General features: G+C 33.9%; 3 protein-coding genes across 3 annotated transcripts; 2 read left to right on the forward strand and 1 right to left on the reverse strand.

Moving 5' to 3' along the window:
- Nucleotides 1-1,924: 1,924 nt before the first annotated feature.
- On the forward strand, nt 1,925-3,508 carry LOC137831022 (heat stress transcription factor B-4b-like). Its single transcript, XM_068638505.1, has 2 exons — nt 1,925-2,277; nt 2,773-3,508. The coding sequence occupies exons 1-2, from the start codon at nt 2,026-2,028 to the stop codon at nt 3,328-3,330; spliced, it is 810 nt and encodes a 269-aa protein (XP_068494606.1). The 5' UTR covers nt 1,925-2,025; the 3' UTR covers nt 3,331-3,508.
- Nucleotides 3,509-17,510: 14,002 nt separating this feature from the next.
- Nucleotides 17,511-19,495, reverse strand: LOC137833300 (protein MAIN-LIKE 1-like). Its single transcript, XM_068641657.1, has 5 exons — nt 18,944-19,495; nt 18,693-18,784; nt 18,536-18,623; nt 18,056-18,457; nt 17,511-17,693 (listed from the first exon to the last, which is right to left on the reverse strand). Exons 1-5 carry the CDS (start codon nt 19,493-19,495, stop codon nt 17,511-17,513), a joined length of 1,317 nt encoding a protein of 438 aa, XP_068497758.1.
- A 1,494-nt stretch (nt 19,496-20,989) lies between these two features.
- Nucleotides 20,990-23,663, forward strand: LOC137833301 (uncharacterized). The gene is made up of 3 exons (XM_068641659.1): nt 20,990-21,049; nt 21,612-22,767; nt 22,849-23,663. Exons 1-3 carry the CDS (start codon nt 20,990-20,992, stop codon nt 23,661-23,663), a joined length of 2,031 nt encoding a protein of 676 aa, XP_068497760.1.
- The last annotated feature ends 344 nt before the right edge of the window (nt 23,664-24,007 follow it).

Below are 24,007 nucleotides of genomic sequence, written 5' to 3' on the forward strand. Positions count from 1 at the left end.
ATATTTATTAGGTGAAAAGTAATGGATATTAATATAAAAAAAATGATGATATAAAGTAGAATAATTTTAAAATTATATTAATCTAATACTTTCTTAACTGATATTTCTTACATTTCTTAACTGATATTTTTTTTAATATGTAGTTATCAAAGTAATATTTTAATATATAAAAATCCCTTTGATTTTGATTTTTTTTATTTTACTTTTAATAAAGAAGTTCCCAAAATACTTCTAATTTATATCCAAACAAATTCACTTTTTTTAAAAAAAAAAAAATTAGTTTGTTCTAAAGTTTTCGAACATCATGCGAACAAGATAAAAATTAAAAAATTATTCTTGATTAAACTTCTGTATCGCTTATTTATTTTCATATTTTATTTCTTATGTTAGAAATGTAAGTAGGAATGATTAGTCTTACATTAATTATTAGCTAAAAAAATTGCATGAAGGATGTATATACACACAAAATGTGATTTCATTGGTTTTTTCTTATCATAAAAAAAAAATTAATAAATATGAGGTATTTCAGGGATATATAACCCGTATATATAAGACCTACCTTACGTTCAAAATACAAATGCTTATGCTCAAGAAATAGAGTTCCTAGAAAAATTAGTTGTGCTCACACAAACCATTGGCTCAAGTCACCATCACCAATCTGAGAATGAAAAACATACGCCTCGCGCTTTGGACACAATCCCAAACCAAACCTTCATCTGCGACAGAGCAAAGATTTCAATGAAATCAATCCTTCCACTTCTGAAAACCCTCTTATTCCTGTGTTTCAACAATTCTCCTATCACTGCTATCCACACCCCCCATACTTAGTTTACACTTTCTGTGACCTTGCTCATCCTAAAGCTTAAGAAATGATTTTTTGGCTCCCTATGATCCGTCGAAGTCATCCCCACCCACTCATAGCCCTTAGACCACACAAGTCAGGCAATTGTACACGTACAAAAGAGGTGAGACATAGCTTCCTCCTCCTCCCTGCACAGACTGCAAATATTGGTGGTCAATCTTATCCCCTCCTTACCAAATTTTCTTTAGACACTATTTTGTCTTCCAAAACCCTCCACGTCGTGAAATGTGTAGATGGTTATGCCTTTAACCTCCAGAAACCCACATACAGAACCCTCTCCACCCCCTAAGAGTCATCCCTGAGAATTTTGTATGCAGATTTAACCGTGAACACAACTGTCTCTCTATCTTTCCACACCCAAGAGTCTTACTTATCGACCCTTACCCTTTGATCCCCCAGAATTTGCATTAGCTAATGTTTTGATTTGTTCCCATTCAAACAAGTTTCTTCTCCACTCGACTGTCCACCCTGAGTTTTCTGATTTCTCCCTTGCCTGCCATATAAAAAAGTCATTGTTCGAACAGGTGGAATGAAGTCTCGAAAATAATTCCTGTAAGGTTGTACTGTCCACCTATCTATCTTCCCAAAACTTGATCTCCCTCCCATTTCCTACCTCCCAAGAAAAGTTAGCCTCAAACATGTCTTTCCATTTGTCAAGAGACCAAACCTCCTTCAAATCCCTCCAACAAAGAGAATCTGAGCATCTATTTCTTTGACTCCGTAGATCCCTCCAACCTCCATATTTTGAATCCACCACCTTTTTCCACAAATGCATAATTCTCTTATTCTGGATATCTTTTGGAATTTAAAAAATTCAACTTATTTTTTTTATTAACTTTGATCCTTAATTGAGCAACAATATATCATGTAACTTGTGTAGTGTAGTGGGTTCTATTTAGGGAAATAAAACTTGTTGGTGTCATGTATGTCTTTCACAAAAGAAAGCCTAATTTCAGATTTTACAATGGAAAAAGTGAAGTGAGACTAATATTTTTCTTTCCTCCCTTTTGAAAAATGATCATGTGTTTTTGTTTCATAAAGTTCCATGATTATAGATTTGCAATATGAGAGAGAAAGGTGAGAGGGTGGCTTTAAATTATATTAGTGAAAGAAGAGGAGTGTAAGAGTGAAGTGGGAATTGCACACACTCTTGTTTGAGTGCAATGGCTTTCACAGTAGAGAGGTTTGAGGAGAACATGGTGTTCTCTTTTGAGACTCAGAAGTCAGTGCCAGCACCTTTCCTCACAAAGACATATCAGCTAGTTGAAGATCCTCTCACTGACCACATTGTTTCATGGGGTGAAGATGACACTACATTTGTTGTGTGGAGACCCCCTGAGTTTTCCAGAGATCTTCTTCCCAATTACTTCAAACACAACAACTTCTCAAGCTTTGTTAGGCAACTCAACACCTATGTAAGCATCCTTATCTTTTCTTCATGCTTCTTTACCCTCACCACTACTCATCTTTGCTTCATTTCACTTCATTCAAGATTAAGATCTTTCCTTGGAAACTGGTTAACCAAACACTTTTACTACTCAACTTAAACATGATTGAGATCTAATTTTCATTGTTTTGAACCATAAGCCAAATTTATAGTGTGTATTTGGTGCTGAAAAGATACTTTTACAAACCTCCAAACATGAAAAACATAAGAAAAGTTTTCGAAACAGAAAAATGTTGGTCAAACTTGATTCTATAGTAGAAGTAATCAGTGATGCAACTTTTTTCTTAGGATCAAGTTTCACTAAAAAACTTGCTTCAAAGACAAAACTTTCCAAATATAGATCACTTCCTTTCAAATCAAGTTTACAAAATCTCACCCTAACATACATTATGATTAGCAAGAAATATTGCTACTCTAGCTTCATGGTTAACTATGAGTATTGAATCTTTCTTCATTTCTGCAGGGTTTCAAGAAGGTAGTTGCTGATAGGTGGGAGTTTGCGAATGAGTACTTCAAAAAAGGAGCTAAGCACCTTTTGTGTGAAATACACAGAAGGAAAACACCTCAGCTACATCACCAACTCTACCATGACCAACCACCATCCCAGATTCTTCAACAAGATGAAAGTCTCTGCTGGCTTGACACTCCACTTTCATCTCCAAAATCAAGCACAGACATTCTAACAGCCCTTTCCGAAGACAACCAAAGACTAAGGAGAAAGAACTTCATGCTCTTGTCAGAACTTAGTCACATGAAGAGTTTGTACAATGACATAATATATTTCATCCAAAACCATGTAAAAGCACCACCCTTTGAACAAAGAACCAGCAGTGCCATTCAAAAGCTGGTGGAGTTTGACTCTTTGAATGAGCCTATAAATAACATAAGTCTCAGAACTTCAAAAAGTAGTTTTGTGGATAAATCCTTCTTCACATCTACTGAAGAATCAGACAGTTCTGTGAAGCTCTTTGGGGTCCTTCTAAGTGGCAGAAAGAGATTGCACCCAGATAACATCAATTGATGATTTGTCCCAGGGTTCATGGTTAGCTTTTATTGGATATCCATGATGTCTTTTTTATATATATATATTGTAGGCTCTAATCATGTATAGCACTGTTTAATTTACAATGTTACATTTTGGTAGCCATCAGAATTTTCAATTATATGATATAATGAAATAGCATGGGTTTTTTTTCCTATACTTGAAGTCGGAATAACAGATAATAATATCAGTTTCACTAAAAATTTTATTAAATAGAATTCAAGAGAAACAACACTAATTAATTACTATTATTAAATTAAATATTATTTTAAAAATTAAAAAATCATTGACATCAAAAATATTTTTTATTATTAATAAATATTTTAAATTAATTTGTAAATTGGTATCTAATTAGTTACTAATATTTTACTTATCAACTACTTTAAATTCTAAAATTGATAACTAAAATCTTAATAAATTAATTTGATATCAATTACCTAATTAAATACTAATTTAAAAATTAATTTACCTAATTATCAATTACCTAACTAATTTAATTATGCATTCAATGAATTAAAAAATAATCTTAACATATGGTATTACAATATATATTATAAAAATTCAATTTTATATCATATATGTATATATATAATTTTAAATTGCATAAATATTTATGCTATAAGTACATATCATCACAAATTCTTACTTATATTTAATTATTTTAATTTTATGCTTTTATTATTTTTTAAATAAAATTTTTCGTGTTAGTCATCATATTTTATTATTTTTTTTAAATTATAAAATTTGTCTAAATATAAATAAATATTTTTTTCTTAAAGTGTGGCAAACGAACCTTCTCAAAGCATACTTCATTTTAAATATGATATCTCCACATCTTAAAACTTGTTTTTCGTATATGAAACTCATTTTAGTTAGACTTTCGTATGACTCATTGATACTTAAAGCTGAGGTTATAGCATTATCACGGTAAATTTCGTTTATATGTCACTATATAATATTAGTTTTTCTGAAGCAAAGAACTTTAAAAACTAATCATTTTAAGATTTAATTTAAGTTATTAAAATTAATCTTCTTAGGTTATTTTATTTTAGATCTACTTAAAGAGGGAGAGAGAGAGACTAAAATAATCAAAATTATGAATTTTAGAAACTTAAAGAAATCTTTAAAAATAAAAAAGTTATGAGTTTTTATTATTTTTAAAAGCTAATATAAAATTATAATTTTAAAGACTAAATTATGACTTAAGCATTAAACATAGTAAATACAAAATGAGGAATATTGAAGGTGCTGGATCTGATTGAACAATCATTTCATTTGTTTAGTTTGATGGATGGGTTGATTATACACGGAATCTTATGCGTACATTTTTTCTTTCGGTTTGCTCTAAAAAGAAGGGGAAAAAAAGGCAAAAAAATGGGGAGTGAAATAAAGAGTGTTTTTGGAACAAAAGAACTCATCGGAATTGTAATATAAATTTGTCATGGGTTTCTCTGCCATTATTCCTCCTGTCACCAATTTCATATAGCTTTTGTTCCGTCCGGTTGACCTGAGACGTCTTCGTGCGCGACCTCAACCGTGAGCTAGGGACTCCTTCCCACTGGTTACCTGTGGATTCCTGCAAAGAAGGACAAAAGGGCGCCCTAGCGGCCGTTAGCACTCCGACGCTCAAGTCAGCCAGCAAGAAACACCAAAAACTCTGCACCTCCGTATCGGAGCACCGTGTATGGCACTCTGAAGGTGGTAAAAAGGAACTGTATCTAGTGTATGTTTTCTCGTTCTGGCAAAAATCTTTCCCTAGTCCCTTGTGCGTAATCTCAAGGCTCAAGCAAGCAACTAGAGTGTTTCTGGAAAATTTGCCAAAAGTTCGAACCCCGTTTCCAACATTCAAAGCGCTATTTAAGCTACTCCCGCATTCAAAGCGCCTTAAAGCGCATTTAATTATAAAACGTAGCGCATTTAAGACGTTTAAACCGCTTGGGAGCATTTATAGTACCTTAAACGCTCGAAACGGAAACTGTATTAAATGACCTTAATTACCTTGTACCTGACAAAATGACGTTTCTAATCTGACCTGGCTGCTGTACACGTGGAGGGCCTCACAGCGCCGTGACCCCATCTGGGGGGCATTTCTTCGTGTGAGTCCTCCCACCTGGGAGTGCATCTGCGCTAGAGGTGACTTTTTGGGTGCCAACTCATGCCCCCCAAATATCTAGTCACTCACTTTGAGAGCGTATCTGCCTTCTTCTCGTACCCTGCACCTGGCTACCCTGGGCGTGACCCTCCTCTTGAGTCGTATATATCCCAAGGGCGTCTCTGGGGCGGCAGGGGCACTTCACGAGTCAGGCTGCCCTACACTGGCGCTATCACTATGGTCTTTCCTACCCATGGGTATCGGGGGGCCACACTGTGATCGCCTTGCCTTGGTGACATTTGACCTTGGCAACGCCCTAGTTGGGCGACGCCTTATCTGGGCGATGCCTTCGCCTAGGCGACGCCTTACCTTGGCGACGCTTCCTCTTGGCGACGCTGGCACTTGGCGTCTCTTCACCTAGGCGACGCCTTATGTTGACTCTGACCCCCGACGTTGACTTTGACCTTGACTTTGTCAACGCCCGGATACGGGACGGTACAACTTTTATCTTGTTCTTTGATTTGCTACATTACAATATGATATTTCACTAGACAAATTGCTAAAGCAACACAAAATACGAAAACATCAAATCCAAGAAAAACCAAATTATATATATCATATTTGAGTTAATATCTGGTCTACATTTACTGTATTATTGTATTATGAACAAAGTCAAGATCAATTGGATCCATATCATCAAGGAACACATGCAGAAATCAATGAGGTTAAGTGACTACCATTATCCTTATGCTATCTTGATTTCAAAATTCTTAAACTATTTTGAAGTAGATCTTGAGGAAGAAACATCTGAATTGGTGAAATCAACACATGAAGTGAATAATGGTTCACTAAGTAAGATGGGTTTTACCAAGACTGGTGGAAGATGGGTAAGCAAGGATGGAGAACAAGGTGGTTCCTCAAGTGGTGCACATGCTGAACATGATGAAGAAGAACAAGATGTTGCTGAAGGTACTGATGTTGATGCTCAAGATGAAGATCAACCTGCTGCTGACACAGGTGCTGGAACAAATGCTGGAAACCAAGGAAATAGAATTCTCTCAATGTCCCCTTTTGAGAGATTTATGGTCAATAGGTTGGACAACTTTGCTGAAAATCAAAGGAATCTTTATCTTTGTGCTACAAACTTTCAGGACCCTGGCCAAAGATTTCAAAGCATGGTTACACATTTTCAGAATTTGGATGAGCAAATAGAAGTTGTACAAAACCAGTTGTTTGAACTACAATATGGAAAAGAAGATTGAAGCCAAGATGTGTTAAATTTTTATGCTAGTATTGTTTTATTTTGAACTTATCTCTTCCTAATTCTATTTGTGAAGACAAATAGGGGAGAATATGGTTTCTATGTTGTCTTAAATCTGCTATAACTCTTATTGAAGTGTGTTTTAATTTATGCTGCATATGCTGGTTTGGTTTTGGTGTTGCAGTTTGGTTAATTTTGTCATTGGTTGTGGCTGAATTTTCTACTCTTGTGGTTATGTAGAAAACTTGTTAGTATGTCATCATAACCTGCTATTAGAGATGCTCTAGGATTGCATAGTTTCTGTTTTGCAGGTGCTGTTTCAGATTCAAACAAGATCAACACAAGCAACTCGGGATTTATCTTCATCAAATAGGGGAGATTGTTGATCACGAGTGATCAAGAGCTTTGAAGAATCCAAATCCAAGGTGTTTGATGAAAGACTGGTGTTGCTGCTTTGTTTGGGTGTGATCTAGGTAGATTAAAGTGTAATTCACTCCTTGTTTTAATCCAGAACTGATTTGATTTGAAAACCTTTTTAAAATGAAATGTTTTTTAACTAAGTGAAAAACAACCTGTTGTTTTATCGAATCAACCGATTATTTTGTTCTTAGAAGGTTTTGAAAAAGGTTGAAAGTTGTTTGACTTGGTTGACTTAACTGTCAAACTAAATCCATCAGTTGTTTCGTGTTTTCAACCGATTGTTTCTTTGAAAATCCTAACATAATTCAGTTTTGATTTGTGAATCTCTCTTAAATGATTTCTAACTGAATGCACTCTTGTTTTAAATGTTTTTAAATATTCTTTGGAGTATAAAAAGTTTGTTACACGCTCCTGGAATGTGAGAGAAACAATTTTGAGGAATCATAGTGCAAATTGAATTTCAAGTTTTCAAGATTCACTTCAAGCTTTGGATTTTCAAGTGTGTGGAACAGGATTGGGGTGTACTTCTGATCTTTAAGCTTTGTAATACCCAGGTGTATTCTATTCTCTTCTTTCTTGATTACTGTATTTCTGTAATTGAGCGTAAGTGCAAAATTAGAGTGTGATGTGCCAAAAGGAGTGTGTTTCTTGAAGGGTTCAAGGTCACTCTTTTGGTGGTTTGTGTTGTAATCTGTTTTGGTTGCACAGTAGATGATGTGATTCCACTAGCACAATTAGAATGATTCTTGACATTCTTAGGAATCATCTTGAGTTGGTTAAGAGCTAGGCACTTTCTCATAGAAATGGATCAAGGTTCTATGAACAAGAACTCACCAAAACTAGTGCCAAAACACAAACTCATATAGAAGATCCAATTATTGTCAAATTGAACCGAACAAAAAGGCACAAAAGCTAAGCAAACTGAATTTGAATGCTGGAAATTAAATTGAACCGAACAAAAAGTTGGAAAATGAAGAAGAAAGATGAAGAACAGCAAAGCATGATGAAATAACCGAAGTAACACAAAATTAAGCTGAAATTGCCGAACCAAAAACAACAAGGAACAAGCTAAGACATGGAATTAACAAAGAAGAAAGGAAGGAGAAGAGAGTGCTCATGAAGATGGAAGAATGATGAATGATCTCGCCACTAGAAGTTTTGTTGCTCCTAGATGAGAGTGTTGCCGCCACTTGAGGACACCATGGATCCTTCAAGATGAGACTAGAGAAGAAGGCTCAAAAGCTCTCAAATGATCACTCAAAATTTGAGTATAGTTTTCTTAGATTAATTCCAATCTGAATTTTACAAAGAGAGCACCTCTATTTATAGCCTAAGGTGCTGAAATGCAAGCAACACAAATTCAAAAATTCCCTCCTAAGAATCATCTAGAATCGGCGCCAAAACCCAAGCATGAGGAAGGTGTGACTCCTTCCTTCACTTTGGCACCTCCTATTCTACTTCTACACCTATCTACTAACACACACGCCCCCCCCTAAAGCTCCTAACTAAAGACTAAAAGATGCTATAACAAAAGAGGTTTCTAATGTTTCCCTCTAAGCACCTTCAACTAAAGAAATTACAAAAAGAGAAAATAAATGTCCCCTAGCTCCTAAAGCTTTGAACATGCTTCTTGTAATCCTTTTAGGTGGGCTTTGACCTCCATGGGCGTCCTCCATTTGTGCCTCTACCTCTTCTTGATCTTGTTGATTGGCCTCCATGTCCTCTTGAGCTTGATCTCCATCATACTCCCCGAGTTGGAGAGAATTCGACCACGAATTCTGGAGACCTACAGAAAAAGGAGTTAGATCGCTGACATTAAAAGTATGACTACCTAAGAATGTATCAGGCATATCTAACTCATAAGCATTGTCATTAATCCTCTTGAGGATTTGGAAAGGTCCATCCCCTCGAGGCATTAGTTTGGACTTCCTTTGAGTAGGAAAACGATCCTTCCTCAAGTGAAGCCAAACCTAATCGCCCACATCAAACAACAATGCTTTTCTCCTCTTATTGGCAAGTTCAGCATACTTGCCAACCTTCTTCTCAATTCTCTTTTTGATGTCTTTATGCAAAGTTTTCACAAAAGAAGCCTTTTCATCTCCATCTTTGCACAAGACATCTCCAAGAAGGGGAATAGGAAGAAGATCAAGAGGTGTTAGGGGATTAAACCCATAGACCACCTCAAAAGGAGAGTGTGAGGTGGTAGAATTTACTACACGATTATATGCAAACTCAACATGGGGTAGTAAATTCTCCCACACTCTAGGATTCCCCGAAATAAAACATCTCAATAGTTGTCCCAAAGTTCTATTCACCACCTCGGTTTGACCATCGGTTTGTGGGTGGCTAGTGGTAGAAATTAAAAGCTTAGTTCCAAGCTTGCCCCACAAGGTCTTCCAAAAGTGACTCAAGAACTTAGGATCTCTATCGGACACTATAGACCTAGGAATCCCATGTAGGCAAACCACTTCTTGGAAGAAGAGGTTTGCAATGTGGCATGCATCATCCACTTTGTGGCAAGGAATAAAGTGAGTCATCTTTGAAAAACGATCCACTACCACAAAAATGGAGTCCTTTCCCTTTGATGTCTTGGGTAAGCCTAAGATGAAATCCATAGATATGTCTACCCAACACATTGAAGGGATAGGAAGAGGAGTATATAGACCATGGGGATGCATTTTAGATTTAGCTTTGCGGCAAGCTATGCATTTATCACACAAACTATGAACATGTTTTTGCATATGAGGCCAAAAGAAATGTTCATGCAACACATCCAAAGTTTTAGCAACCCCAAAATGTCCCATTAACCCCCCCTCATGAGCTTCTCTAACAAGAGATAATCTAATAGAGCTTTGAGGAACACAAAGACGTTTTCCTTTAAAAAGAAAGTCATCTTGAATAAAAAAGTCTTTGTGTCCTCCCTTAAGACACTCTTGATAGATGAGAGAAAAATCAAGGTCGTCATGATAAAGTTCCTTAATGTGATCAAAACCAAGATATTGAGAGGTTAAAAGATTTAGCAAAGTGTATCTTCTAGAAAGAGCATCCGCCACAATATTTACTTTGCCTTGCTTGTGTTTGATCACATAAGGAAATTGCTCAATGAATTCCACCCACTTGGTATGCCTCTTGTTAAGTTTGTTTTGGCTTTTCAAATATTTAAGAGATTCATGATCACTATGAATCACAAACTCTTTGCGAAAAAGATAGTGTTGCCAAGTAAACAAAGCCCTAACAAGTGCATATAATTCTTTATCATAGGTGGAATAATTGAGATGACTTCCCTTCAATTTCTCACTAAAATAAGCTATGGGGTGGCCCTCTTGTAGGAGAACAGCCCCAATACCTATGCTTGAAGCATCACACTCAATCTCAAATGTCTTAGTGAAATTAGGAAGGGCCAAGATGGGAGCATTAGTCAATTCTTCTTTCAAAGTTTCAAAAGCTTTTTGTTGTGCTTCTCCCCATTGAAAGACCACATCCTTTTTCACTATGTCATTGAGAGGTGCGGCAATGGTACCAAAGTTTGGGACAAATCTTCTATAGAAAGAAGCTAGTCCATGAAAACTTCGAACCTCATTCAAAGATTTCGGTGTAGGCCAATTTTGAATGGCCACCACCTTTGTTTTGTCCACATGGACACCTTTGCAACTCACAACAAACCCTAGGAATTCTATATGATCAAGAGCAAACATACATTTAGCAAGGTTAGCATACAAATGTTCCTTCCTAAGGGTTTCTAAAACTTGCCTAACATGCAACCTATGGTCATTCAAAGATAAGCTATAAATGAGAATGTCATCAAAGTAAACAACAACAAACTTACCAATGAAAGGTCTAAGAACATGATGCATGAGGCGCATGAAAGTACTTGGTGCATTAGTTAGACCAAAAGGCATAACTAACCACTCATATAAACCAAAGTTGGTCTTAAAAGCCGTCTTCCATTCATCACCCGGTTTTATACGGATTTGATTGTAGCCGCTTTTAAGATCAATCTTTGAAAAGATTTTTGAACCATGTAATTCATCCAACAAATCATCTAGTCTAGGTATGGGATGCCTATACTTAATTGTTATGTTATTGATGGCCCTACAATCCGAACACATTCGCCATGTGCCATCCTTTTCTGGCATTAAGATGATAGGCATAGCACAAGGACTCATGCTATCTTGCACCCAACCTTTCTCAATCAAAGCCTCAACTTGTTGGCGAATTTCCTTGGTTTCACTTGGATTGGTCCTATATGCTGGACGGTTTGGTAAAGAAGAGCCCGGTATCAAATCAATTTGGTGCTCAATCCCTCTCAAAGGTGGAAGTCCATTTGGAGGATCTTGAAACACATCTTGGAACTCTTCTACCAAATTTTCCAAGCAATGAGGACTATCAACAAGTGATTCTACTCTAAGAGTTCTAGGGATGGCTAAGAAAAGATGATGATGAGCCACTATTTCCCTTTCAATGTCACGCCTAGACACAAGGAGTGTAGGCTTAGAACTCTTATCTTTTTTATCTTTTTCACTCTCCCTCTTTTTCTTCATGATAACTTGGTCCTCATGGACTTCTCTTGGAGAGAGAGATTTTAAAGTAACCTTGTGACCATGGAATTCAAAAGATAGTTTGTTGGTAAAGCCATCATGTAAAACTTTTCTATCAAATTGCAAAAGGCCTTCCCAAAAGAACATGAGTGGCTTCCATGGGCACAACATCACATAATACCTCATCTTTGTATTTTCCAATGGAGAAATGGATGAGGACTTGTTTATTAACAATTATTTCTCCTACTTCACTAAGCCATTGTAATTTGTAGGGCTTTGTATGAGAGATAGTAGGCAATCCAAGCTTATCTACTACTCTTGTACTAGCCACATTTGCACAACTACCCCCATCCACTATCAAGGAACAAATGTTGTTTTGAATAAGACATCTTGTATGGAAAATATTTTCCCTTTGACTTTCATCAAAAGGTTGTGAAACTTGTCCAAGAAGTCTTCTCACAACTAACAAGTCCCCTTCAAGTGGACATTCGCTCTCTTCCTCAATAGATGCATGAGAATGCAATGAATGCTTAGGAGAATCCGAATCATGCTTACAATGTCCTCATGCATGTACATACTTCGTTTGGAAGGAAAATTTGCAACTATATGACCATAACCCATACATTTAAAGCATTTAGTATTGGATGTTCTAGTGGGAGACTTAGGTCTAGAAGTAGATGGCCTAGTTTCCTTGGGTTTGAAAGAAGAATCTTTGGAAGGATGTTTAGAAAAAGAATTTTTGTTTCTCCAATACTTGGAGTAGTATCCATCATTGGAAGCATTTTTGAAAGAGGTTTTCTTAGCAAGTTGGGCTTCCACCTTCATTGCAAGATGAACTAAAGAGCCCAATGATGAATACTCTTGTAACTCAACAATGTCTTGAATATCCTTCCTAAGACCACTCACAAACCTAGCAACCATAGCTTCCTCACTTTCTTCTAATTCAATTTTAAGCACAAGCGTCTCAAGCTCCTTATAATATTCATCCACATTTAGCGTGCCTTGTTGAAACCGTTGGAGTCTCAACATGAGGTCTTTCCTAAAATGTGGGGGCACAAACCTAGCGCGCATATGATCCTTTAAAGAGTTCCAAGAGTCCACGGGAGGACCCTTGTGATAGATAATGTCCTTTACAATTCCATGCCACCATTTCATGGCATAATCACTAAACTCTAGGGTGGCTAGCTTAAGCTTATGCTTATCTTGGATCTCATGGATCTCAAATATTTGTTCACACTTAGCCTCCCAATCTAAATATACATTAGGATCACTAGAGCCATTAAAACAAGGTAGCTTGACCGAAGGAAGCCTAGACTTTGCATCATGATAGAAGCCATTGCTGTAGTGAGTTCTTTCCCCTTGGTGATGATGTCTTTGTCCATGGACTTGGGGTGGAGTTCTCCTTCTCCTATGCTCATCTTCACGGCCAAAATCATTGGAAGAAGCTCTTGTTGAAGGTCTATGATGCTCATCATGAATTGAAGGAGATGGTCTAGCTTGTTGCACCTCCATCTTTTGCAATTTCTCCTCCAACCTTCTAATGGTTCTTTGAGCTTCATGTAATTCACCAAGGATTGAAGCTTTGGAAGGAGAATTCTGCTTGTATGATGCATCACTTGAAAATCCAGCCATTTGGAATTAAAAACAGCAAACACACAAAAACAGCAAACAAGTTATAAATTAGCAAAAAAACAGTGAGTGTTTCAAAGCAAACTGCCGAAGTGAATTTAGGCAGAAAAAATATAGGTCACTCTCAAAGAAATAATGTCCTTGCACCAATCTGATCTTGAGGCCTTGGAATCCTCAAATGAAAGATGTCAAAGCAAGCACACCAATCTCAAAAGCAACCACCACAAAACCAATGAAACAATAAAGACAAACAAGAAAAGGTATAAGCAAAGAAAGGTAATTGCAAAAGGAATACTATATGTAAGACAAACTCAAAGAGTAAGGAATGAAAGACAATCAAGAAAATAAAGAACTCAATGAAAAAGTAGGCACACAAAAGAATACTTAAGGAAAAGCACTAGAGTAGATGAAGAAAACAAAAATTTAGCTACTGGAAATTTTTTTAATGCAAACTGTGCTTGATATTCACTGATTTAACTGGAATGATGTAGAGCGAACCGGATTATGAAATTTAAACCACAGAAACTTCAAGATGTTAACTCAATAATGGCACTGGAATCAATTAAAAACAGTAAGCCAATTAATTGAGATAAATTTTTTAAAATCGCTGCCAGATTACCGTATTCTTTTCGGCAGAATTGTACACTTTTTTTTTTATTTATCATTTTTTGTGTACTTTGAATTTTTGAATGATTATTTTTTCTATTCTTTTCTAACACTTTGAATATCACAAATCCAGAATTTCAGAATTTTCCAGTGAGTAAATCAATTGCAATAAGGAAAAACAGTAAACACTTTTTTTTTTCAGAAACAGAGGAATCCTAATAGGAATAAAAAACAGAATTATAAACTAGCAAAGACATAATGGAAAATGATGTATTGGAACTTGTATAGGTCTAGAATACAAGTATGAACTCAATTCTAAAAAGAAAATGCACAAAGGATCAATATCAATTCAGAAAATTATATGACACTAAAGCAATAAACAATCAAAAACAATAAAAGTACTACTAGAAGTAATGACAATGATGGAATAACATGACTAAGACAAAACTTGACATGATTCAAAAAGGAAAATACTCAAATATATGATAGGCAACAGAATTAAAACAGCAAGCAAACTCAAATAAGCCTAAAAACAGAATCATAAATTGCAAGAAATTAAAAGAGCTCTTGAAATAAAGTGCTACACAACTCAACAATTAAACAAGAACACACCTAAACTCATGATACCACTTGATGTGATTCCACTAGCACAATTAGAATGATTCTTGACATTCTTAGGAATCATCTTGAGTTGGTTAAGAGCTAGGCACTTTCTCATAGAAATGGATCAAGGTTCTATGAACAAGAACTCACCAAAACTAGTGCCAAAACACAAACTCATATAGAAGATCCAATTATTGTCAAATTGAACCGAACAAAAAGGCACAAAAGCTAAGCAAACTGAATTTGAATGCTGGAAATTAAATTGAACCGAACAAAAAGTTGGAAAATGAAGAAGAAAGATGAAGAACAACAAAGCATGATGAAAGAACCGAAGTAACACAAAATTAAGCTGAAATTGCCGAACCAAAAACAACAAGGAACAAGCTAAGACATGGAATTAACAAAGAAGAAAGGAAGGAGAAGAGAGTGCTCATGAAGATGGAAGAATGATGAATGATCTCGCCACTAGAAGTGTGGTTGCTCCTAGATGAGAGTGCTGCCGCCACTTGAGGACACCATGGATCCTTCAAGATGAGACTAGAGAAGAAGGCTCAAAAGCTCTCAAATGATCACTCAAAATTTGAGTATAGTTTTCTTAGATTAATTCTAATCTGAATTTTACAAAGAGAGCACCTCTATTTATAGCTTAAGGTGCTGAAATGCAAGCAACACAAATTCAAAAATATATTGTAGGCTCTAATCATGTATAGCACTGTTTAATTTACAATGTTACATTTTGGTAGCCATCAGAATTTTCAATTATATGATATAATGAAATAACATGGGTTTTTTTTCCTATACTTGAAGTCGGAATAACAGATAATAATATCAGTTTCACTAAAAACTTTATTAAATAGAATTCAAGAGAAACAACACTAATTAATTACTATTATTAAATTAAATATTATTTTAAAAATTAAAAAATCATTGACATCAAAAATATTTTTTATTATTAATAAATATTTTAAATTAATTTGTAAATTGGTATCTAATTAGTTACTAATATTTTACTTATCAACTACTTTAAATTCTAAAATTGATAACTAAAATCTTAATAAATTAATTTGATATCAATTACTTAATTAAATACTAATTTAAAAATTAATTTAAAAATTAATTTACCTAATTATCAATTACCTAACTAATTTAATTATGCATTCAATGAATTAAAAAATAATCTTAACATATGGTATTACAATATATATTATAAAAATTCAATTTTATATCATATATATATATATATATAATTTTAAATTGCATAAATATTTATGCTATAAGTACATATCATCACAAATTCTTACTTATATTTAATTATTTTAATTTTATGCTTTTATTATTTTTCAAAATAAAATTTTTCATGTTAGTCATCATATTTTATTATTTTTTTTAAATTATAAAATTTGTCTAAAAATAAATAAATATTTTTTTCTTAAAGTGTGGCAAACGAACCTTCTCAAAGCATACATAATCATATTACTTCATTTTAAATATGATATCTCCACATCTTAAAACTTGTTTTTCGTATATGAAACTCATTTTAATTAGACTTTCGTATGACTCATTGATACTTAAAGCTGAGGTTAGAGCATTATCACGGTAAATTTCGTTTATATGTCACTATATAATATTAGTTTTTCTGAAGCAAAGAACTTTAAAAACTAATCATTTTAAGATTTAATTTAAGTTATTAAAATTAATCTTATTTTATTTTATTTTAGATCAACTTAAAGAGAGAGAGACTAAAATAATCAAAATTATGAATTTTAGAAACATAAAGAAATCTTTAAAAATTAAAAAGTTATGAGTTTTTATTATTTTTAAAAGCTAATATAAAATTATAATTTTAAAGACTAAATTATGACTTAAGCATTAAAGATAGTAAATACAAAATGAGGAATACTGAAGGTGCAGGATCTGATTGAACAATCATTTCATTTGTTTAGTTTGATGGATGGGTTGATTATACACGGAATCTTATGCGTACATTTTTGCTTTCGGTTTGCTCTAAAAAGAAGGGGGAAAAAACGCAAAAAATGGGGAGTGAAATAAAGAGTGTTTTTGGAACAAAAGAACTCATCGGGATTGTAATATAAATTTGTCATGGGTTTCTCTGCCATTATTCCTCCTGTCACCAATTTCATATAGCTTTTATCTTGTTCTTTGATTTGCTACATTACAATATGATATTTCACTAGAAAAGTTGCTAAAGCAACACAAAATACGAAAACATCAAATCCAAGAAAAACCAAAATATATATATCATATTTGAGTTAAGATCTTGTCCACATTTACTGTATTATGAACAAAATCAAATAAATTGAATTCATATTATGGGAATTTTACTAAAGTGGTGCAGTTTTTTTTTATATTTACGTAAATAGGCAGATTCAGAAAATATTACAAGAATGGTCATTTTTTTGTCAAAGTTGTCAATGGTGTAGGCAACATAAATTAAATTCACTAATCCCTCTATTTTTCTTTTTTTAATTAAAGTTTCCAACTTGATTGAGAACTTCAGTTTAAATAAAATTGAATACTGGATTGACAACTTCAATGTATTTTATCTCAAATGAAATTTCCAATTTTGTTGACAAATTTAGCTGAATTTTTAAAATAATTAATATTTTTAAAAAATGAAAGATGTATATAATAATAATTTAAAAATTATTTAAATTTACATGAAGTGAATAAAAATAAGAATATTGAGAAAAAATGTATTTTTATAGATAATTAATATTAAAAAATTAAACTAAATTTTGTTTTCACAGAAAACAAAGTTACCTAAAATTAAGTTGGATTTAAAATAGGTTGTGTAATAAATGTAAAATATTTAGTACTTTTTAAATATTTTTAAAATTAAAAATAATTTTGTTGTTTTTAAAATTTTGAAATTATGTTTGTGAAATAACGTTTATAGTTGATAAAATTATAAATAAAAAGGGTAGCGTTTAAACAATATTTATAAAATGATATTATACATGATTAGAAAATAGAAATATAGGAAAAGTTGTCATCTATGAGAAGCTGTGCCACATGATGGTCTTCTTCGTTGTCTTCGTGGTCGTCCTTGTGGCTGTTGTTCGGACCGAAGGGTAGGAGGGGGCAGAGGTGGAATGTCATCATCAGTGCGTTCGATTTCATTGTCATCACTCTGATTTGCGGACACTTGTGAAGGCATTGTTGGTCGATAATACTGCATAGATGACATTGGATTGTAGGCAGATGGGGGGTCATGGTAGAGGTTGCAAAGGGATTTGACGGGCCAACAAACAATTGTTGTTGAGATGGAAATGTTGAGTAGTTGAAAGGTGGTTGATGGAATGATGATTGGAATGACATGTGAGATTGATCCCTATATCCGAACAACTGGGTCGGTTGAACACCTGGTGGACGAAAAGATTGTTGTTCAAATGATTGAACTTGAGAAGAAGACCCGACATGATGTTGATAGTGAGGTTGTGTAGTCTCCTGTGGCATATCATACTGTTTTGAAAATATGTGTTAATTTTGGATGAGTGAATGAAGAATAATAAATAATTTTGTAATTGAACTTACATCATCATCAGACGATGACTGTATAGGCATGATGTAGCGGATAGTATGGTTGATGTACCATTGCATGTATGTTGAGTTGTCATGCAAATGACCATTTCCATTAAACTGATTTCCGTGAATTAGATGATTACGACGGTCATTCCACATAGCTATCCATGCGACATGATATTGTGGCCAGTATCGATCAGTTCGTCCTCTCATATCCTCTTTGTGAAGTTGATCAAGGTTGAATGGGTCACTTGGAATACTCTGTCGAAATCCAAATTGACGCATAACCCTGTCAACCTGATGAAATTCAACAGCTGCAAAACATATGAGAGGAACTACAGCCCGTGCAGTTGGGGAAACCTCAATAGTGATCAAGCGCCTAACATATTCCACTCGATATGGAGTCCAAAGAAACTGTAAATAAATATTTGAAACATCAGTAATATGAAATATTTAGTTAAAATGATATGTCAGTTTATATATTGTCACAACCTCTTTAGCTTTAATGCCATCAAATATTGCTCGTATTTGTGGAACAGTGGTTCCTCCTATGTGCGTCCTATGCATCCTCCGAGTCCACCTAACGTAAGCAAAGAAATATTAAGAACTTCGTTTTCTTATCTCGAAAATTAATACAAAAATAACATACCTTTTACCGAGTGGGAAACCAACTCCTTGTTGAACTTCTTCATCGGTCAGTGGTTGAAGTTGTGGAGAAATGCATGTTAGGCGTTCCCATGCCTAACACTGTAAAAGCAACGTGCAACCTCCAATATTATCTTGATTAAAGTCTATTCCGTGATCGAGCGCACGATATAGAGAAGCCAATATAGGTGACCCCCAACTGTAATTCCTTACGTTGTTCAAGTCAGCCAACAATAATAGATACATTAAATGTACCTTACTACCTGAAGAATCAGGCATCAATAGACTCCCAATAAGTGTTAATATGTGGGCTCGAGCATGTTGAGCAATAACATCATCGGTTGCATTATGTGGCAGTTCCTGAAAAGTGTTGTTAAGCCAAGACAACTTAATTGCATTTCCTTTTATCGCTGTTGAGGGTGGTATAAATCCGAGCAACTGGTCACATAAAGATACTAAATCACCACTAGTAATCCCGGTGACAACCTGTCCATCAATAGGTAAACCCAATATTAATTCCACATCTTCCAAAGTAATAGTTGTTTCACCGAGAGGAAAGTGAAAGGTATGAGTCTCTGTTCTCCATCTTTCCACTAATGCTGTAATTAGTACATGGTTGAAGTCAATGTGCTTAAATTTTAACAAATGTCCAAAACCAGAATGATCAATTAACCGTTTGACTCGTTGGTCAAGTATATCCTCATGCTTTAGTACCCAACTTGCATGTCTTCTGGGTCTCAATAGTCTTTCATTACCTTCCCATACGTATTTAGTAACATGTTTCTCTTGGAGTCGCAATATAGACATATTCGCGGGAAGACGATGAGATGCCATAAAATTCTAATAAAATGATTCCTGAAAATACAACCAATTTTTAGAATACCTTTATAGACAATTCCTATTAAAATGATATTATCAATAAACATTAATTTTCTTAAATTAAAGATAACGAAAAGATATTTACACATACTAATTAAAAAGTACTGAGTATAACATATTATAAAATTTTTGATTGAAAGTAATATATTATGTACAAACAATAAAAATATAAGAAAAATAAAATAAAAATATATTTTTTAGCAATTGTTTATCAATATTTAATATCAATTAATTATATTAACTTGCTTTTTTTTATAAGTTGATAATAATTAAATTTCATGTTTTAAAGTATCATTTTTAAATTCCTTTAACAGAGTAAGAGTATAAGTATTAAATATTAAATATTGTTTGTGTGGATAATTATTAAAATATAAGTATTAAAACCGTGCAACGGTTTTGCAATATTAAAACCAAAGTAATATAAGTATTAAAATATAAATATAAGTATTAACAGTTGCAATGGTCTTTCGCTAACAAGAGTATAAGTATTAAATATTAAATATTGTTTGTGTGGATAACTATTAAAATATAGTATTAAAATCATACAACGGTTTTGCAATATTAAAACCAAAGTAATATAAGTATTAAAATATAAATATAAGTCATGCAATTCTAACCTAATGATAAGTCATGCGCTGCTACTTCATTTACTTATGTTCCCTCTCACCACAAATCATGGCTATCACCACCTCTTTTAACACTTTTCTTCTTCCTTTTACACTTTTCCATACATCTCCAGAACGTACACTTGTGATGTTACATAATGGTTGATGTTTCAAAGGGTAGAACCAAAGTAAAGAGTAAAATATAACCTATATCACATGTACCTTTTTTGTCATTTAATTCATTCAACCATATTCTTTTCTGCACATGGATAACAAGTGGAGAATAGCATGGATAACTCTTTTGCCCATTGGCTCTTTCTCTGCTCCATCAAAGATTCTTATTCTATTTCTTATTATTTATAAAATACTTATTGTTTATAAAATACTCTTACTTATTGGCTATAATGAATACATTGTATGAAAATAAAAAATAAAAAATATTAGTTGAGTTTTGTTAATGTTTTTAAAACAGATTTCAAGTAGTTAATTTCAAGTAGTTACATTAGAACTAAATTATTATAACTAAATTCTTTTACATGTAATTTTCTCTCATATATATAGAACTAAATTTTAGTTAAAACTAAGATATAATTTTCTTCTGGAATGAACAAGGGTTCATGAGTAATGCCACCATGTAATACAAAAATACATACATATCCATCCACAGAAAATACAAAAACAATTTATGAGAGGTAAAATATACTAATAATCTTTGTTAGCATGTGCATATGCTTGCTACTACAATTAAATAAATAATTAAAATATTAGAGAGAACTTACCTTTGTGATTGAATGCCACCCTTAAGCACTCTGGAACAATGGCAAAGCTTGAGAGTGTTTTGCATAGGACACAGACTCTATTAAATAGAGTTGCTTGTGTGAGTTTCAAAAAATGAAAGTTTGAATTCAAACTTCATTTTCAAAAGAATCTCTGCCATGAAAACTATAGCCATGACATAAAGCTAGACACAAAATAAAGTATTGCTTGGTGGTGCACGAAATTGCAAACAAAGTTGTCAACCATGAAGGCAACTTTTAATATAAGTTGCCAATGGTGAATGCAACTTCTTCCAAAGTTGCCAATGGTGAAGTCAACTTCTTTATTATGAAATTAGAAAAAATAAAAATAAACCAAGTGTAGCGTGGAGTGATGGCTTTCTGTCACAATTACATGAGAACTTGACTTATGAATAAAAATTATTGTACTCATACAGAACATTTGTTATATAATGGAACAACAATGCAACTCTCTAGCCTTGCATTCCTTCTTTGTACTACACTTTTTCTTCTCTTGATTTCTGCATCCAAGTTAAAAAAATTGAGGACAAGGTTTGTGAGATATATTATTTTCTCCTTCTAGTTTAAAGTTCAAAGAAAGTTGTAAAGGTAATGTAAATTTTCCGTAACATTCTTATTTATCATGTTTTTTTTAAAATGCAGATGGACACGTGGAATGTCGGTGGAACGTTACTAAGCCAGCATGAAGAACCAATAATTACAGACATCGTGGACGACATAAGTGAAGATGGAGATAACTACGACTTTGATTTGGATGATGAAGATGAGTTCAACAGATCTTCACAATATATTCCGTCTGGCAGTCAATCCGGACATAACATCGATTGTGAACTCAATGAACACATGTCTTTCATATCAAAGGAGGCGACATTGAATGCCATAAAACGATACCACATAGACAACAATTACAATTTTTTTGTCGTGGAATCAAAGCCAGATAGATATGTGGCTCGGTGCATACATCATGATGTAGGGTGCGAATGGAGATTACGAGCATCTTTTAGTAAAATCCGAAGTCAATGGGAGATAAAAAAAATTGATGCACAACATACTTGTTTGTCAACGAATCTTACAGCAGACCATGTTAATTTGGATTCAACCCATATTGCGTCCATGGTGCTGACTTCAGTCAAAGCAAACCCTTCCGTCCCAATTAAAAGCTTAATTGCAGAAATAAAAAATCTGCATGGCTATACTATGACGTATAGAAAAGCTTGGTTGGGAAAACAGAAAGCTCTTGCTTTGGCATTTGGCGATTGGGAACAGTCCTACAATGATCTTCCTAGATGGTTGGAAGCAGTAAAAGAAAGCAATCCAGGGACAATTGTGCAGTATATTGCTTCTCCTTGTATGGTTGATGGTGTTCAAGACAATTCGTGTTACACGTTGGATCGGGTGTTTTGGTCTTTCAAGCCTTGTATCGATGGTTTCAATTTTTGCAAGCCCATTGTACAAGTTGATGGAACATTTTTAACCGGAAGATACCATGGAACATTGTTGACCGCAACCGCTCAAGATGGGAATCGAAACATATTTCCATTGGCGTTTGCGATTGTTGAAGGCGAGACTCGGGAGGCTTTAATTTGGTTCTTCCAATTATTGCGACAATATGTGACACCTCAGTCGAATTTGTGCATGATTACTGATAGAGGAACCGGTATAATTTCAGCATTACAATCCGAAGAAGTTGGATGGGAAGGAGACGGCCTTGTTTCTGTGTATTGCATATGCCATATCGCATCGAATTTCAACAAAAAATTCAAAAATGCTGAGCTGAAACGGCAATTGATTAACATGGGTAATGACATTCTTTACCTTCTCTCACAGATAATTACGACCTTTTACCATTTAACTAATTTCATTTACTTCTTTATGACAGCTTATGAGATGAAACAACCCATAGTACAGGCAAAACTATCAGTTATGCGATCTGAGTTCAAGCAAGCATTTTCCTGGATAGATCGCATACCATTAGAGAAATGGACTCAAGCATATGATGGGGGAAAGAGGTATGGTCATATGACCACAAATCTAGCAGAATGCATTTACTCCGTGCTTAAGGGAGCTCGTTCTTTGCCAATTTCCGCTTTGGTTAAGGCAACTTTTGAAAAAACAAAAACATGGTTTGTTGAACGAGTCTTCAAAATAGACACCATGTTACGCGCAGGTCATTATTATTCAGAAGATATCACAACCTTACTTAGAAAAAATCAACAAGACTCGTCTATGTGTTTTGTGGAAAGGTTTAATGCAGAAAATTCTGAATTTGATGTCCAAGAATTAGCCACCCCCCAACATGGTCGGCAACCTCAATCATATACAGTTAGATTAAATGATTGGTGGTGTGATTGTGGCCACTTCCAAGCTCTTCGACTTCCCTGTCGTCATGTTATTGCCGTTTGTTCCTCTTGTCATTTACAAATGACGACATTCATTGATCCAGTTTACAACCTCCACACGATTAGAAAGGCATATCAAGTTGAATTCCACCCCGTTCGAAACGAGGATTATTGGTCTACTTATACCGGGCCAAATTTCATACCAGAACCCCATATGCGACGTAAAAACTCGGGACGACCAATTACGACTCGTTTGCATAATGAAATGGATCAATCAATTCAGAACAAGACAAAAAAATGTTCTTACTGTCGCAATGAAGGTCACAACAGAGGAAATTGTCCATTTAGACAGTAGAGTCATGCTTTGTAATGTTGTTCTCATCAAATATTTTAATATCATCTTCTTTTAATGACTTATATTGAATAATTTATTTTATTTTTAATACATTTATTTTACATAAATACATGTATATTATTACTTTTTACATATTATATAATTTATACTTTCACATATTATATAATCTAAAAATTTATAAATAAATTATATCACATTTTTATAAGTGTATTTTTAACTTTAACGATATTTAAAAAATACTAAATATTTTTAATTTATCAAACAAATTATTTTTAATCCAATTTATTTAAAATTATTGTAAAAAAATATTCATTTTAATTATTCAACTTTATATATCATTTTCT

This window comes from Phaseolus vulgaris, chromosome 6, assembly GCF_000499845.2.
Source record: "Phaseolus vulgaris cultivar G19833 chromosome 6, P. vulgaris v2.0, whole genome shotgun sequence".
NCBI classification, from domain to species: Eukaryota; Viridiplantae; Streptophyta; class Magnoliopsida; order Fabales; family Fabaceae; genus Phaseolus; species Phaseolus vulgaris.